The sequence below is a fragment of the Pteropus medius genome, unplaced genomic scaffold (genome assembly GCF_902729225.1).
Source record: "Pteropus medius unplaced genomic scaffold, Ma_sr-lr_union100, whole genome shotgun sequence".
In the NCBI taxonomy this organism is placed as follows: Eukaryota; Metazoa; Chordata; class Mammalia; order Chiroptera; family Pteropodidae; genus Pteropus; species Pteropus medius.
Window position 1 is genome coordinate 3,326,948 of NW_024342466.1, and position 16,894 is coordinate 3,343,841.

Consider the following 16,894-nt stretch of genomic DNA (forward strand, 5'->3'; position numbering starts at 1 on the left):
CGGGCCGGGCGCCCAGACTCGGCGACAGTGACGCCCGCCTCCAGGGACCGCGGTGGGACCGGGTGGGTGGGCGTTGGAACGGCCCCTGGAAGCGCGCCCGCCCCTGGCTGGCGCCACATGCATGGCCGTGCCTGGTCCCTGCGCTGGGCAGCGCTGGGCAGAGGACAGCACCGGGCACAGGGCACAGACGCGGGCAGATGTGTCCCCGACGGCACAGGCTCCCTGTGGGCCGGCTCCATCACCTCCCCCAGGAAAAGCTGGAAGTCGCACTGCCCCTGGCTGCTGGGGTTCGGGATGCGGGAGGGGGGCTGCGGGGACCAGGGCTGGCTTTGGGGGGCTTCAGGCCCCGGGCTGCAGCCTTTCGCCGTGGGCTCTCCAGCTTCCTGTAGGAGTCACAGCCGCGGCTCCCTGGGCTCACGTCGCTGCAGGGTGGCCTCAGAGGTGGGGCTGCGAGGCCCGGCTTGGACCGAGACACTGGCCCTTCCGACCCCTGCGAGCTCTCATTCCCGGGGTGGGGCCCCACCTCCTCACGACGCGGGGTGCTCTGCTGCCCGCCTTGGCCGCACAGGCCCATCGGGTCCAGATTGTGTTTCCGACCTACTTGCTATAAGTTGGGGTTCTCACAACCCCCTTCTCGGGCCCAATAATTTGCTCTCACAGCCCGCGGAGCTCAGGGAAACGCTGACACTTGCCGGCTCACTTAAGACAGTGGGATAAAGACGCAGAAGCCCAACCAGAGTGGAGAGGCGTCGGGGAAGGCGCGGGGGGGAGGCGTGGGGCTGGGGCTTCCACGCCCCTCTAGGTGCGCCACCCTGCCGGTGCTCCCACGTGCTCGGCAGGTGGGAGGCTGGGGGAGCCCCAGGCCTTCAGAAGTTTTAAGGAGGCTTTGTCACATAGGTGTGACTAATTACTAACAAGCTCTGGCCCCCACGCCCTCTCCAGAGAAGGGGTGGAGGGGAGAGGCTGAAAGCCCGAACTTTCTCATCATGGCTTGGTCTTCTGGTGGCCAATGCCCAGCCAAGGGTCACCCTCATTAGAGCAAAGATGTTCCTGTCACTCAGGATATTGCAAGGGAGGCAGGGTAAAAGGTCCGAAATCAGCAGGAGCCGAGGCCAGAGATAGTAACTGGTTTTCAAATATCAAACCAGCCTTGCGTTCCTGGAGCGAATCCCACTTGTCATGGTGAATGATCCTTTCTATACGCTGCTGGATGCAGTTTGCTGACGTTTCGTTTAGGCTCTTGGGGTTTAAGTGTGCAAATGACCTTGGTCTGTAGTTTTCTGGTAATATCTTAGCTTAGTTTTTGTACAAGAGTAATACCGGCCTCATGGGACGAGGGTTGCCTTTTTCTGAAAGAGTTTATTAGGGATTAGCATGTTTCTTTGTTCAGTATTTGTTAGGATTCACCAATGAAGCCATCTGGGGTGTGTGTGTGCATGTGTGTGTGTGAAAATCTGAATTAGTAAATCTTTTTAAAAATTTGTTGTAGGCTTAGTCAGGATGAGTAAAGTTTAACTTTTTTTGTAATTCCCTTTAATGTTATAGGGTTGGTGGTATGAAGTAGGGTCATCTTTTGTTTTTTGAGAAATTATAAACACACAATAAAAAGGTAAATATGACAAACATTCCTTCTCATCGACCAGAACACTCAGCTGTTAACATTTATTCATATTTGTTTCCCGTAAAAACCAGGTGAGAAAATAATATCAACAATATGCTGATTATGTTAATAAACAGAAACGAGTCTACGGCCACAGCACCCTGAACGTGCCCGATGCCGTCTGACCTCGGAAGCTGAGCAGGGTCGGGCCTGGTCAGTACTTGGATGGGAGACCACCTAGGAAGACCAGGTGCTGTAGGCTTAAAAATTAAAACATAAGGGATTGTAAACCGACGAGGTCCTTGCAATCTGTGAAACAAACAAACAAACAAAAAACCAGAAACGAAAAACACAAGCATACTAAATAATGTTGAGTCAAACCAGACACACAGCAGCACATGCGCGCTGATGGGAATCACTCAAGATATATGCATAGCGGGTACACAAAACAGCGCAGAACCGTGTGCCGGGGAAGAGAAATCGGGAGAGCCCTCGGAGGCTCTGTGGGCCCGGCGCAACGATGCAACGATTTAAAACTCCGGGAACCCTCAAGAGACAGCCGCCGCCTCCCCTGCGGCCGACCGGCCGAGTGCAGAGGCCGCGTGGGGGGTTAGGGGATGCCTAACAGGCGGACCGGACAGCCCGACATCTTCAAGCGTGTGGACACCAGGTCCCACTCAAGGAAGGAGCCTGCTTCGGACACGTGGCCGGTTTGCTCCTTAAGACTTTTGCCAAACGTGGGGAGGCGGGGGCGGAACCCACAGCCGTGGGGGGTTGGGCTGGACCCCGGCTCCGCCCCGAGTCGCTCTGGGCCGGGAGACAGAGACCGTGTCGTCGCAGCACAAACCTCAGAGCATCTCCTCTCAAAACAGCGCAACCAGCGGTTTACTCAGCTAACGGAGGCGGTGGTCCCACCGTGACCCAGCTCGACTCTTAAAGGGGTACAGTGAGTGGAGAAAGGGAGGCGCCCCCCTGGGAGACGAGCGGCATTGAGCTCAGACGACATGGTTCTACGTACAGTGCCACAACCAGCGAAAACTTACAGAACAGACAGAGGAAAACGGCACACGCGATCGAGAGAGGGACAGCCGATGGCGGCGGCCCCCGGGACCCACCAAGATCGACACGAGGGTCTGGACAAGGGCTTTAATAAGCACGTGAAAGAAAAGAGACAAGATGGACAGAACGTATGAAAAGGTGGGTACATTTAAGACGGAAATGGATCAGATCTTTTCCGAAGTACACCACACGGAGGCAGCAGGGGCGGGGAGTCGGGGTCCCCAGCTGCCTGGGCCTGGGCCTGGGGACGCGGCCCCAGCCCTACTGGCCCCTCTCCTCCGGCCTGAGGGGAGGCCTGGTGTCACACTCCAACGCCCCGGATGCTGCGGGTGGCAGTCGCTGCCCGCACGGTGCCCGCCCTGACCGGCCGACCCAGCGCCTCTGCTCCGCCCCGTCCACATCGGTCACAGCCATGCTCGTCCCCCGAGGGCCGGTTTCCCGCCCTCTTCCTCTCCTTGGCTGTGCGGCCTTCCACGGGACTGAACCTCTGCTGCACAAGCCACACTGCAATCCCCACCTGGTCACCGCCGTCCTGGCCAGTGACCCGCCCAGACTGCCCTACGGCTGGTGCTCGGGATGCGACAGGCACAGCCCACTGTAAGGGCTCGGCCGAGATGCGGAAGGCAGCGGTGAGCTGCCGTGGCCGCCGCAGGCAGGGGGAACAGGTGCACGTGCCCTGGCGGCCGGTCCCCAGCCCAGGGGCTGCTCGCCGGCTCCGTGGGCGGGCAGCAGGGGGGCAGCAGGCGGGCTCCTGCGCCTGGGTCTCGGCTTCCGTGGCGGCTCAGCCAGGATGGCTGTGCGGGTGGACGCGGCACTCACCGCCCGGCCCTCACGGAGCGTCAAGCCCTCACCGCCTGCGCAGAACCTGCTTCTAACACTCAGCGACGTCTCCAAACCCGCGGGGCGCCGCGTCCCCTTGTGAAGGAGCCTCTGGAGAGCCCCACACTCACTTCCGCTGACGTGCCGTCCACAGAACCTGTCGCTTGGCGCTGCCGTCCGGGGCGGGGGAAGGGCGGGGAGCGTGGCCCTCAATACAGTTGCCCGTCTGTCACTAAGGGGGGGTCGGTGACATTAAGCGGGCAACTAGTAGCCTTGACCACAGAGTCCCGGCCAATTCAGCCTCCTTAAAAGTCCAGTCAGCAGAGCAGGGGCCCGAAGGTCATCTCTGAGGTCAACCTCAAGGTCAACCTTGCCCGTCCTGGTCTTTTCTTTGCTGTTGATCAACACCAGGAAGGAAGATTTTCAAAGCTGTTTTCAGGTGTCCAGGTGGCAGAGGTCAGTGATACTCGGAAAATAGAATTTGGTCCCAAAAGATCTCTGTGGGCCGGGACGGAAGCCCGCGAGGGGAGAGCAGAATCTCGCGGGGTGAGGAGAAGACCCCTCACGTAACGGTCAAGACCCCCGTGGGGCAGCAGTCTGAGGACCAGGTGCCCTCTGCGGGCAGCTGCGGGACCCGGGGGCAAGCGGCTCCGGGCGCTCAGTCCCCCTCAGGGGCCGCGTCGGTCTCCTGGGGCGGCCGTGACGACTCTCCACGAACTTGGTGGCTGACAGCGCACAGGGACTCTCCACAGTCCTGGGGTCCTCGCTGCCTCGTCCAGATTCTGGCGGCGCCAGGCGTCCCGAGGCTGCGGCTGCCTCACTCCGACGTCCCTCTGTCTCCACGTCCTCCTCTCCTGCCTCCCTAGGCGACTTCCCTGTGAGTCACTGACGGACGTGTGTCACTGGATCGAGGGCCCACCCAGTGAACCAGGACAGTCTCTTCCTGGGACCCTGGGTGACCTCTGCACAGGCCCTTTGCTCAGGCGACGTCACTTTCGTGGGTGCCGGGCGTAGAGCAGGGACAGATCTGCGTGAGGCACCAGGGGTTACACCCAGGACCTGCAGCGGAGGGGGAAATGCGTCAAGTGCCGGATGGAGCCGTGACCCGCCGTCACCCCCAAGTCTCTCCAGCTCCACAGACACGACGGCCGGTGACGGTGACAGCACCGCACGACTGTTTGAAGGTCGGGGCTCACGCATGACCCACGCGGAAGCCGGGGCGTGTCGGAGCCAGTGGCCGCGTGGCTGGACCCGGGGTGGCCACAACGCGGGACGTGGTGGGCAGGGGCAGGGGGCAGCGGCTCTGCCCCTGAAAAGCCCCTGGAGGAACCCAGGGTCCCTTCTGTCCTCAGCCAGCGTTCGTGGGGGGCGGGCAGGAACTGGAGGGCAGCAGAGCCCAGGCTGTGGGGCTGTGGCTTCCAATGGTCCCCAAACCTGGGGCCGAGGCAGCGGAGGTGGGTCCCGGGCACCAAGCGTGTCCCACACTCCAGGTCGAGGCCCCTCCTCCGAGCGACATGCAAAGCGCTGCCCCCCAACAGCCCCGCCCGTGTAGGGCTCGCAGCGCCCGCAAACGGCCGCCTCGGCGTTGCGTGCTCCCGTAATGCGGCCTCAGTGGTGGCTTCTCCGGCAGGACGGCGGATCTCGTGACCTCGGTGCCTGGCGGGGTGGGGGGAACCGGGCTGCTCCCTCTTCCCGCTCCTGGCCTCCGTGGGGCCACCCCGCTCCCGCTGCTCATGTCCCGGGGACCGCAGCAGGGAGATGTGGGGTCCAGCAGCGTGACACAGCGTCCTGCGCCCCCGCCCCAGGGGCGGCCCTGAGCTCTGTGAGGATGGGCCCGGGAACGGATTTTGGGACGATGCTGCTGATGAAGCCACCGACAGCGGGAGCCCCGCCCAGTGCTTGGATATGTGTCATCCTGGGGTAGGGGACCCTTACAGCATCCTGCACAGCGGTCCCCACGCCTTGGGCCGGGAAGCTGAGAGGTGTCCCCACACCCCGGGAGAGAGGCCCCAGGCCGCTGACTTAGCGCGGCCCCCCCACATGCTCTCAGCTCCCCAGGCCATGGACGACGCCTTCTGGGCCTGGGGACGGGAGGGTCACTCGCTAGAACATACTTTCCCTGCGTTTGGCGTCTGACACTTTTCTCTGGAACAGCTTCGAACTCCCCGGGGAGCCTGCTCCATGGGGGACGGGGCACCCAGCAGTCCTAGCGGAAGTGAGGTGTCCTCAGGAGCCCCGCCCCCCACCGTGGGCCTCTCCTCCATCTGAGGCACAGCTCTGCTTTTCGCTGTCCACCCCCACCGGACACTGTCCCTCCAGCCCAGCGCGGGCCCGACGGTCACCGTCCAGGGGGACCACCCGCTGCTGAGCACTTGGCCATCAACCGGCTCCTGCCCTTAAGTATTTCCAGGTGCTTCTAACTTTTCATTAACTCGTGCCGAAACGAGCATCTCTGTACAGAAAACGTTTTCTGTAATTAGATTTATGTCCTTGGGACAGACTCCGGGAAGAGAAATGACTAGGCCCAGGCACAGCCATTTGTAAGGTCTTCACCGCCTGTCCCCAGCCGGCATGTCCCACCGACCGCGTCCACCGCCCTCCGGCCATCTGACACATACACGAGCCCAAATCAGTGTTCCTCTCTCGGGGGTATTTTCCGATTACGAGTTTTCTGGATGTTTTTGCCACGTTCGTATCTTCTCTCCCGTGACTTGTCGGTTCGTGATTCTCTCTGCGTGGACGGCGCACGCGTCCCCGCCGCGCCGGCTTCTGTTCGGCAAGGTCACCGTAACTGACAAAGCGTCTGGATTTTCACTAAGCCGTTCATCAGTGATCCTGCTTCGTGATGTCTCGTTTATCTGTTCACCGTGGGAGAGTCCAGACAGACACCCGACGACACAGACTAGTGTGACAAGGCCCCACCCTCCTGGCCAGTCTCCCGCACCCGGCCGCCACCCGCTGCCACGCACGTCGGGGTCCCCGAAGGCCCCTCGCCCGCCGCCGCACCCCACGCTCTGGCCAGTGTCTGCGTCCCACTTCTGACCACTGCCCTCACTCCTGGGACCGTCGACACCCCGTCCCGCAGCGAGGCCTGTGTCCCCGCAGCTCCTTCCAGGGCGCGTCTCGCCACAGGTGGCACATTCCAGCCACCGGCTTTGACACACGGTCCGGACGGCGTCGCCAGTGACTCCCCCCCAGTCCGCTCACTCATCTTTTTACTTAAAACTCATGAGAAAGTTCGTTTCTGCCCCAGGATGGGCCCGACTTCACTACCCATCCCGTCGCAGGACCCGGATGGTGCCGCTTCCGTTTTTCAGAGTTTGGGTGCTGTCGCCGCCCGGCACTCTGCCCAGGTCGTGAGGCTGGCCGGCCCCGGGCCCCGGGCCCCGGGCTGATCGTTCAGAGTCCCAGGCAGAGGCGTCACAGCTGGCATCTTTCTGTCAGTGTCTCGGTTTATCCAGGGGGTTCCGGCCTCTTCACTGTCGCTGCCCAGCCTTCTCCTTGGGGGACGGCTGCCCGCCCCAGTAGTGAAGGCAGAAAAGGGGTGGGTGGGGTCCAAGCATGAGGGAGGGGAGAGAGGAGGGAGAGAAGGTGGGAGGTGTTCCCCCCCAAGCACTGCTGGGGGCCTGCCTGCTGTCAGAGTGGAGCCCCGCCCCTGCTCAGCCCTGCCTCAGCCCCACCCTCACTCTCTCCTGCTCCCTCCAGGGACCCACCCCCCCTCCATGCCGGGGACTGCCCCCCCCCAGCCTGCCTTCCTGTCCTCGGGCCCTGAGTCCCATCCACTGCCTTTGAAGGACCTGCAGCTGGTTTTCATTCAGATCGTGACCTGAGATCGCATCGGGATCATGCAGATGTTGGCTCTTTGTCGCATACCACTTCGTCATGTACTTAACTGTCTAGTTTTGCCACTCATTTAATCTCCAAGGGGCCTCGATGAGAACTTGGACACTAGATTAGCCTGAAGTCCTCAAGCCTGCTGGGGATCGAAGCTGACTGCGGAGCGAGACTGAATTCATGCTGATGCTAAGAACGTGTCGGGGAGATACGGCACCCTAACCCGCACCCAGTGCGGAGGGAGGGCCTCACACTTGCGATGTCATCCGAGTTTCAGGAGCATTGGACTTGGCAGGCTCCCGTATGCAAATCACCACACAATTAGTTGCAAACCCAAGATGACACTTGCACGTACTCAAATATCAGGTGAAGGATAAGAAGCTGAGAATGTTGTGCCCGCTTTAGTGCGTGTGCATAAACCCCAATATTTATATGGATTAAATTGCCATTCATCCCGATTTTCCAGATTAGAACTTGTGTTACCGTCAGAGAAGTAAAATGTTGTTACTTTTAAATCCAAACCGACAAAATAGCTTCATCTGTCAAAGGGCTCATTTTACATAAGAATATTAAGTGATTTCTAAAATTGAAATTCAAGTCGTATGTATTTACTTAAACCATGTAACATTTCCACCCTTTAGCTCTAGGCTGACTCAGTGTCAGTGAGATGTCGGTGCTCTTACCTGTCAGTATTCACTTTTTTCCGAAAGCAGGGGTTGGGTCTAGAAGCCTGAAAATGGTGGCTTACCTGCGGTCGATTTAAATGCCTCCGAGTGTCTCACCTGTGAAGAAGGCAGGCCGAGTACGCGTCACCGTCTTCAAACCTTTAATGAAATACTGGTCCTGTGGTCAGCGCGGGAAAGCCGGCCGCCTCTGACAGCTGTCGGGGTCTGGGGCGGGACGCGGCATCTGCCACCGTCTGGTGCCGGGCCGTCCCCCTGCACGCGGGGGCACAGAGGGGCGTGGCCCACAGGCGAGGGGACCTCAGGCTCACGCCCCGTCTGCGTCCTGGTGGAAACGAACCCACCGTGAGAGCAAACGGACCAAAGGAAAACGGACGACTGCGGAACGCCTGACGCTGGTTGGTCATCGGACGCCACAAAGGAACGGTCAGCTTTGGAAGCCTGACGGGTGCCCTTATCCCCGAGGGACAGCTCCTGGGATGGCCACAGATGGCCGGCCGGGGCGGGGCGCAGACGGAACGGCCTGGGCGAGTCCGTGTTTGCCGAAGCCACCTGATGGTCACAGGGGACTCGGCCCCATTGTCTCCACTCCGCTCACGTCGGGGTTTTTCTACTTAGTGGGGCTGGACGACGCGGGCACGCAGGGCGGGTTAGGGTTGACGCCCAGGCGCCTCACAGCGCTGCCTCCGGTTCTGTGACCAAACAGGTAAATGGGCCAGGGCTGAAGCCGGGGTCAGCGCCTGTGTGCAGAGGGTCGTTCACGTCTTAGTCTCCGGGAGGCAGGGGGGTCCCCTAAGGTCTCAGCCTGGATCGAGTGGGCGTGGCAGACAGGCCGGCAGGACCCTGAGCGGGGGCCGGGGCCAGAGGGGGGTGACTGAGGGATCTAGGGGCAGGGCTGGCACCGAGGTGAACACGCCCACGAGAAGGCCACCAGCTCCCTGGGTCTCTGGCTCCTGGGGCGCTGTCCTGGCAGCCCCGCCCTCCGTCGGCACCAGCCGCTTCTCGCTTGAGTAACAGGATGGCGGGGTGGCGGGGTGGCGGCAGAGCACCTCCAAGGGCAGGTGTGGGTGCTGGGGCTCTGGCTGGGGTGCTCTCTCTGAAGTCCCCTGCACCCCCGCTCTGGGAGGCCGGCTGCCAGTCCTGGGAGGCTGTCAAGCAGGACAGGGGGACCTGGACACGCGCTGCCCCCCGCCCCAGCCGAGACCGGCCCGGCTCCAATGGAGCCTGCACAAAGACCCCGGGCCAGAGGCACCTGCTGAGTGGCCTTTGAATTCCCGGCCACGGAAAGCGTCCCCCAAGCTGCTAAGTGGTGGGGTGACTTGTCGCACGGCGCAGAGGACCGGGGCGCTCTGACCAGCGAGCAGAAACTGAGTCCGCCGGCGGCTAGTTGGAGCCGGGAGCACCTGCGTCGCCACTGCCGCGGGGACCAGAGCCTCACGTGCTCGGTGCTGAGAGCAAACGGGCAGCCACTGGGGCCCGATGGCCGCTGCCCGCCAGGAGACACGCGTGGCCAGCAGCGCCACTCCAAGACCCCGCGGGCACCCAGCCGGCGTCCTCCGTGGAGAAAACGCGGGGCTCGTGCTACCCGAAGGGGGCGGGGCTGCCGCGGGGCTGGCGGTGACCACCGCCCCGCAGTGCTCCAGGGCCGGGCTGGACGTTGCGCCGAGTGCGACACCGGGCGCCACACACACGGAGGTGTCTAGACACCGAGATTGCCCGCACAGGACGTCACGCGGCAAAAATGCAGAGGCCCGGGCGAGGCCCCGCCGTGCATTCGGGGAACCCCTCCCGGGAGGGGTTGGGGCGCCGGCCACACCGGCCGTTAGCGCCAAGGCGAGGGTGGCGCCGACGCCTGGGTTTCAACTCTCTTCGATGTGGTTGGGGCATTTCGTGTTTCGAAAGGTAAAGAAGGATCCGTGTTTTGTAACATGTTAAAAAGTAACTTTCAGCCAAAGCCGCCGGAAGCACGTGCCACACAAACCTGTGCTGTGTCCACCCGCAGGCAAGCAGTCCTCGGGGACCCCTGGCCCGACGCCGATTCTCTCCGGGTCTGTTCCTTCCCGTCCTTCTGAGCAGTGGGTACCCCGTGACTACAGGGTCCTCCTCATAATGTGCTCAAGGCTGAAGGGGCCCCGGCTACGTGACAGCCGGTCACCTGTGCCCACGACCCCTGGCCGCGGGTCCCACGGTAGAGGCTTCTGGCCTCCAGGCTCGAGGCTGACGGGCACTGTGCCTGCCGAGTGGGCAGCTTGGATGGCCGTGCTCCACACGCCGCACACGGTGGCCCTGGGTGTCGCGGCTGAGTGACCCCGGGGTACAGCTGTGCAAGGGAGAGGCAGGCCCTGGGCAGAGGGACGAGCAGCCGTGAGGCCGAGGGCACCTCGGTCGGCTCCCCGGGAGTGGGCGGGAAGCCCCTGGGGTCACTGAGGTGGTGGCCTTTACCACCCTGATCGGTTCCTGGACGTGGGAACCCGGGGAGGGAAGTAGAGCGGTCACCGGGGGCGGCAGTGTGTTGCTGGGGGCCGGGGGACGTGGCAGATGCGCTGCCTCGTGGGCAGTGTGTCCCGCTGAGGAAGGTGGCCGAGCCCCCCCTGGTCCCCTCCTCTCTTCCCCAGGCCCTTCCAGCCCAACTCGCCGAGGCAGTAAGTATTTTGGGCGAGAAAACACTGGATATTTAAAATGAAGACACTCCCGTGGGACCTGCTTATACAGGCAAAGGGTGACAGAGCCGCCAGCGCTGTCCCGCGGGGCCCAGGCACACCTGCCAGCGAGGACGAGAGCACACGGGCAGACACCAGAGGTAGGAGGCGAGTAACGCTGTCTTTATTGACATGAGTAACAAGTTGTACAACGAGGCACACGACACTGGACCCCTGGGGAGGGGGTGTGGGGCGGGCTGCCCGAGCACGTCACCCGTAAAAACCCACCGTGCAAAACGAGACCGAGGAAACCAGCCCCGCTGAGAAGAAGACGAGCCCCTGTCGTCTGGACAGTCAGACAGCGCTTTAGTGACCACTGACAGGTGGCCGCCGGCAGTCGGGACCCAGCGGAGCGGGGGCAGGTGGCGGGGGACGTGTCGCACCGTGGCTTCCTGCATACCTGCAGTGGGCTCGTGGGTGAACGGGGCCAGCCCCCCAGACGTGAATCGCACCTGCTCGTCATGCCCGCGAACTGGAAGACGCGCCTCCGCGGCGGCGAACACACACGCGAGCCGGACGCTTTTTCTTTCCATAGGAGACTTTTAATCGTGTCAGAGACAAAGCGAGCAGAGCTGGCGCACGCCCCACCGCGGTACAGGAAGAAATGGCTCCTTTCGGTGCAAAGGAGAGTTTTAGACCACAGAGCTCGCACAGTTCCCGACGGCCTAAAGTGAAATCTTAGCCACACATCGTCTGAAATAAAAAGTCGGCACAGCCGTGCAGGAGTGGGCTCTGGGGGGGCCCCGGGAGCCCTGTCTGCACACACGGTCGGCAGGGCCGGTGACAGCCGCACGCGCCTGGCCTGGCCTGGCCTGGCCCGGCCGGTGAGGAAGGTCAAGGAAACAAATGGAAAGAAACAACAAAATTCCTCCAAACCAACGGAAGAGACAGGCAGTTCACCCGGATTCCGCGTGGTTCCCCCAAAACAGTTTCCACATAAATACAATAAACTCTATTATTGGTATGTCACAAGTGTTAAATTTTTCTTAATATGACAAAATGTGTTAAGTAGTCCTTTTTATTTTTCTTACAATAAAAAGTACAATTTCTCAAGAATAAGTTCAATAAGACGCAAACGTTCCCCCCGCTCTCCTTCACGGGTTTGTTTCGTTTGACAGAAAAATTTCCACCTTTTGAATCAGCAAATGTCACGAGCGGGGAACAAAAAGGCATTTTTCTTCGTCCCCAAGCCGCCCAGTTTGGCGTGCAAACCTGTGTACAGCGTGAGGACATGCCAGCCGTGCACTCCATGCAACTCCAGGTGTAGGAAACTTAAAAAAATATATCCATATGTCTTTATATATATATTTATATATGTATCAACGCCCACAAAACGCTGGGCCCAAAGTCTACAAAAGGAAGAGGGGGATGGGCGCGTGGCTGTGGCCGGGGGGAGGGACGTCCTCTCGAGAACGGAAACGAGCTCCGAGGCCAGCACCACGGGGCCCACGCCCGCGTCGCCTCAGACCCATGCACAACGGTCCTTCCTCTGGACACAGACTCTACAAGAAAGGAAAACCGGAATACTGTGACAGAGTGGCCCCTTCAGAACTGGGGGGCTGCCGGTCCCAGGGGCTCGGGCATGGCCCCGGGAGGCCGCCTGCTGGTGGCTCGGGCGGGCGTGGCAGGGAGGTCGCAAGGGCGGGGGACACGCAGTCCCGCGGCCTCCCGAGGTTTCCCGCAGAGGGATATAAAGTGCTCGCTTGCTTGCGGACGCCCCGGGCTGCGCCCCAAGGCCTTGCCCAGGAAGGAAAAGGCTAAGGTACGAGGGCCAGGGGGGTGACGGCCCTCTGCTGTCTGCCGGGCCGGCTGGCCGTGGAGAAGGGCTGTGTCCTCGGGAAAAGAAAATGCGACAGGGCGATGCTGTGAGCTCGCTCGTGAAGCTGGGGGGAGCTGACAGGCAGAAGGCGCCCCCCGCACCCCCCCGGGCCTTTCTGCAGAGCAAGGCGTCTCTGTAAACGGGAGAAGAAAAGCCCCCCATGATACTCTGGCCACCAGGCGGTCCACGCGGTCCCGTCATCTGTAAAAACGTCAGATGACGTGTTCCAAGAGCCATGGCTGCCAGGAAGCAGGCAGGTGGCAGGGCGCCCCCAGGACTCTGCAGAGAAGGGGGCCGAGAAGGCCAGAGAGCCACCGGTGGTGCCCTGCCACCGCCGTGCCCCCGGCGACCGGCAGACGTGCGCCCGCACCAGCCCCTCCCGCCAAGGCGGCTTCGAGCAAAGGGGCGGGGAGGGAGCCGGACATTGAACCCGAGCGAGACCTTCCGTCCGCTCGCCCACCACGGCCATGGGCCGGGGTCTGGCCCAGAGCCTGGCGAGCGAGCCCACCGCGGATTGAGCCTCGTTAGGGTGCAGGTCTGGCCGTGCCAGCCTCTCCTTCGGAAGCTCCCCTGTAACGTGACGGAGCTCGGCAACGGGGCTCCGGGTCCCCTCCCGCAAGTCTGAACGTGACACACTCGGAATGAAAGTGGTGGCTTCGAGGGCTGGGAAGTAAGTTACGAGCAAAGAGTGACGTTCGGTTACTTTTCAAAGAGGAGCAGGGCGGAGGCTGGCGGCCTGGCCGGGGACCTGGTGTCTGCAGGGCGCTGGCCGTGTGGCCGCAGCGGAAAAACCCAAAAGGGACGCCCACGTGCTCAGGGGCCTGTGGGAGACGGAAGCTGACTCGCCCTGACTCACGGCCAGAGGCGGTTGAACGCGACTTCGTGGACGCCGACGGCCGTGGGGTCTGGCAAGCCACACGTCGGTGTCCCCACACCTGCCACGGAGGGGGACACATGCCACCCCTCGTCAGCACTGGTGTGGTGGGGACAAGCCCCCTCGGGACACAGCTCCCTGGACAGAACTAGGAAAGACACGCACCGCGAGAGGAACCCGGCTGCTCCCCACGCAATGCCCACGCCCCGAAAATAAACTGACGACAGCTCCGAACGCCACGGAGACTCGCTCGCCGCACACGATCGACAGGGACGGAAATGAGAAAACCACCTCGAAAGTTAAAAAAAATGTACAAACGATGTAGCGAGGAACACGGTTCGGACAGCGTTACCATTCAGAAAACTGCTAAATGGCGAGGAAAATGTCAAAGTCACAAAACGATTTTTCTTGTGAAAAATTCATACAAAAATCAACAGCAAATTCATATTCTTTGCTATAAAAACTCATTAGTGCGTATGTGCGTGGAGCGGGAGGGGCTTCGTTATAAAACACTCAAAATGAAGTAGGAATGGCCGGCGCCTGGTCCGCAGCTCGGAGGACACGGGTGTCAAGCTAGTTCTTTCCGTCAGCACCTTGGTGTCTAATTCACAAGTCGTTCATTCGCCGGGGACCTTTACAATCTGTATTTATTTTATATATATATACTTTTTCTATAAATGCATTATAAATATTTTATCAGGATTTCATAAGAATCAAGTTTCTTAGCTTGGAATACATTGGAATATATATTATACATATATATTTATTTAGACCTAAAATTTAAGCAATACTTCATGCTGCTTGCTTTTCATGAAAAGCATTCCGACCGTAACACTGAACGTGTGCCCAGGACATGCTCCACGGCCACGAGATGCTCGACTGCTGCGTGACGTGTGAGAAAAAGAACACTTTGGATTCATTGAAAATTGGTTGGACTTCAAAACCCCCAACAGCGTCTGCCACTGTTCGGGAACTACCTCCGTTTTTTCTTAAACAGCAATAAAGCAAAACAAGGCCGCGTGGGCAGCCCCCGGAGCCGCCGGCTGCGCCCGCGCCAGCACGCGGCCCGGCCCCCGGGCACTGCCGGCCCGCCGGCCACGGGCCACCGCCCCACCCATTCCTGCTGCTTGCTTTTTTTCTTAAGGCATTGTTCCTCAGAATTCAGAAAACCCAGCCACAAAAGTCCACCAGAGCAATAAAAAAAAGGCACAAACGCGCGTCTTCCCATGGCTTTGAGAAAGCAAAGCCAGCTCCTGCAGGCTCAAATTTGTTTCTGTCCAGTTTTCCCCCTCGGACGCTCGTCCACTCCGCCGCCCGCCCTCCGCGGTGCGGGGTCGGGCGGGTGCAGGCCACGCCCCTCGGGGCGGGACAGGGTGGAGCCCACGCAGGCCACGCCCCTCGGGACGGCGACAGGGCGGAGCCCCGGCCCTGGCCGGAGTGGTCAGCGAACTGTAAGCACCGGTTTGATCGAGTTGGTTGTGTTGCTGGATCTTTGATTCCTTTGCCTCGCGCTGGCTCGGCCGCTTCCCTGGGGGCCGCGGCGCCCGCTGCCCGCGCGTCCGGTCCGCTCGCCCCGCGTCTGTCCGGCTCCGCGTGCGGTGGCCGTGCCCGCTGAGGCCGGTCCGGCCGGGCAGAGGGCGCCCCTCGCGCTCGGCCCCTGGCGAGCCTGCGCACCCCGAGGACGCCGGCAGAACGCGGAATCGGGGGCTTTTCTCGGCGGAGCTTCAAGACAGACAGACAGACAAGAGTCGCGGCTCCGGGCGGCTACAGCGGCGGCTCCTCCTCCATGGGCTCGTCGGCGGGTCTGCGGCGGCGGCAGAGGACGAGGGTGAGCGGCACACGCGGCCCCGGGGTCCCCCTGCGCCTCCTGCTCCCGCCGCCCCCCGCGTCCCCACCCGGCATCCCCGCTCTGGACGCACCCTGGACGGAGGTGGCCATGCGGCAGGGGTCTAGTCACCCGGGACGCTCGCCCTGGTGCGGACGGCGGGCCCCGTGGGCGAGCCGTGCGCCGGGCCTGAGAGCAAAGGCCAGGCCTTCCGCGGGCCCGGGGCTCACCTCTTCTCTGCTGGCTTCACGCCCACGGACAGAGAAGCCATGGCGGTGACGGTCTCGGCCTCCTCGTTCTCGCACTGCTGGGCCTCGACCAGGGAGGAGGCCACCGAGGACGACAGCCGCTGCAGCGAGGGCCAGTACCGGCCTGCACGAGGGAAGCGCGTCAGGGGCCCCGCAGGGCCCGCCCTGTGCCTCCCGGGCAGGCGAGCCAGGGAAGCTGGTTGCCTGGTGCAGAGGGGGGGCCCCACCCACCCCAGCAAGATGGCCGTGGTCCCTTATGGCCGGAGCAGCGTGGGGGCCGCGCAGGGGGCCTCCAGCTGGGCCATCTCTCCGTTTCCTTGCGGGCAGCAGCATCTCACTGGGGGCCTGAGCGGGGACAGGTCCGGGGACAGCTCCAGGGACAGGGGCCTACGCCATGCAGGGGACGCAGGCACACTCCTGGCTTCCACCCCTGGTTGGGAGGTCTCAACGACCTGGCCATCCCAGGGACCTCGGACACACTGAGGTTTGTGACAAGAACAGGGGGCTGCCAGCTCGCCCGAGACCAGGTGTGCTGGCCGAGTCACCTGTGTCAGCCCCACGGGCCTGCTGCCTGAGGGGCAGGGCTAGGACGTGGGGCCTGCTCTGGTCTTGCGGGTGGGCTGGGACCCTCTGGCCAGAGGGAGACTGGACTCGGGGACACAGATCCCACTCTGGCTGGCTAAGGACCTGGGGTGATGACTTCAGAGATGACCGAGTGGGAGCCCACGGCACTGCTCTGGCAGTTGTGGGGTGTCTCCACCGGCTCATCGAGTGCTCGCTGAAAGGGGGGCCTGTCACGGGGGCCTGTCACGCAGGCCTGGGGACACAGCGGGGCTGGGGGCCGCTCCCACGCCTCACCCCAGGAGGGATTCCCCGCTGGGCGCCTGGCCGTACTTACTGTGGATTTCAATGACCTTCTCCATGGAGCGGACGGCGTTCGCATTGGGTCTCTGCTGTAGAACCTTTTCTGGAAGAGGATCGAGCTGGAAAAAAAAGTAAACGCATGGGGAATGTAAAAGGTGTCCATGTGACCCCGCACTCACTAAAACGGGGTTCCCACCCACGTCTGCTGAGACGGTGACGCGGAAAAGCCTCCGGCACTGTCACACACGCTACACGCTCACGGAAGCGAGTTCGTGCTCCTCAGGTGCGTCTGTCAGGCGGCTGTCAGCACCCGTCGCCGTGCCCAGGGGACGGGCGTGTCCGGGAGCGTCTGCTGGGAGGGGCGCCAGCTTGGTGCCCGCTGTTTATACCGTGGCGTAGGGTCGGGAGCAGCCATGCCTTTTTGGAACTCCCAGAGTTTTACTTTTCGGTCTCGTGGATGAGAACGCAGAATGTCCCCTGGTCGTGGCGTTTTCCCGGTAACGCGGAAAGGTAAACGGAAGGAAGGGGGCAGAATCCCCTGCAGAAGGGACCTTTGCTCCCAGTTTCCTG

General features: G+C 61.8%; 1 protein-coding gene and 1 pseudogene across 5 annotated transcripts in view; one reads left to right on the forward strand and one right to left on the reverse strand.

Annotated features, from left to right (window-relative positions):
* The first annotated feature begins 1,743 nt into the window (after window positions 1-1,743).
* Window positions 1,744-1,862, forward strand: LOC120601773 (uncharacterized; annotated as a pseudogene).
* An 8,934-nt stretch (window positions 1,863-10,796) lies between these two features.
* Window positions 10,797-16,894, reverse strand: part of HDAC4 (histone deacetylase 4) — a 228,841-nt gene continuing 222,743 nt past the window's right edge. For all 5 annotated transcript variants that reach the window (XM_039860831.1, XM_039860838.1, XM_039860842.1 and 2 more), the window contains 3 exons: window positions 16,359-16,443; window positions 15,443-15,584; window positions 10,797-15,191 (listed from right to left, as the gene is read on the reverse strand). In XM_039860831.1, the coding sequence (XP_039716765.1) occupies window positions 15,152-15,191; window positions 15,443-15,584; window positions 16,359-16,443 (267 nt within the window). In that variant the 3' untranslated portion in view covers window positions 10,797-15,151. The remainder of the gene's footprint in view (window positions 15,192-15,442; window positions 15,585-16,358; window positions 16,444-16,894) is intronic.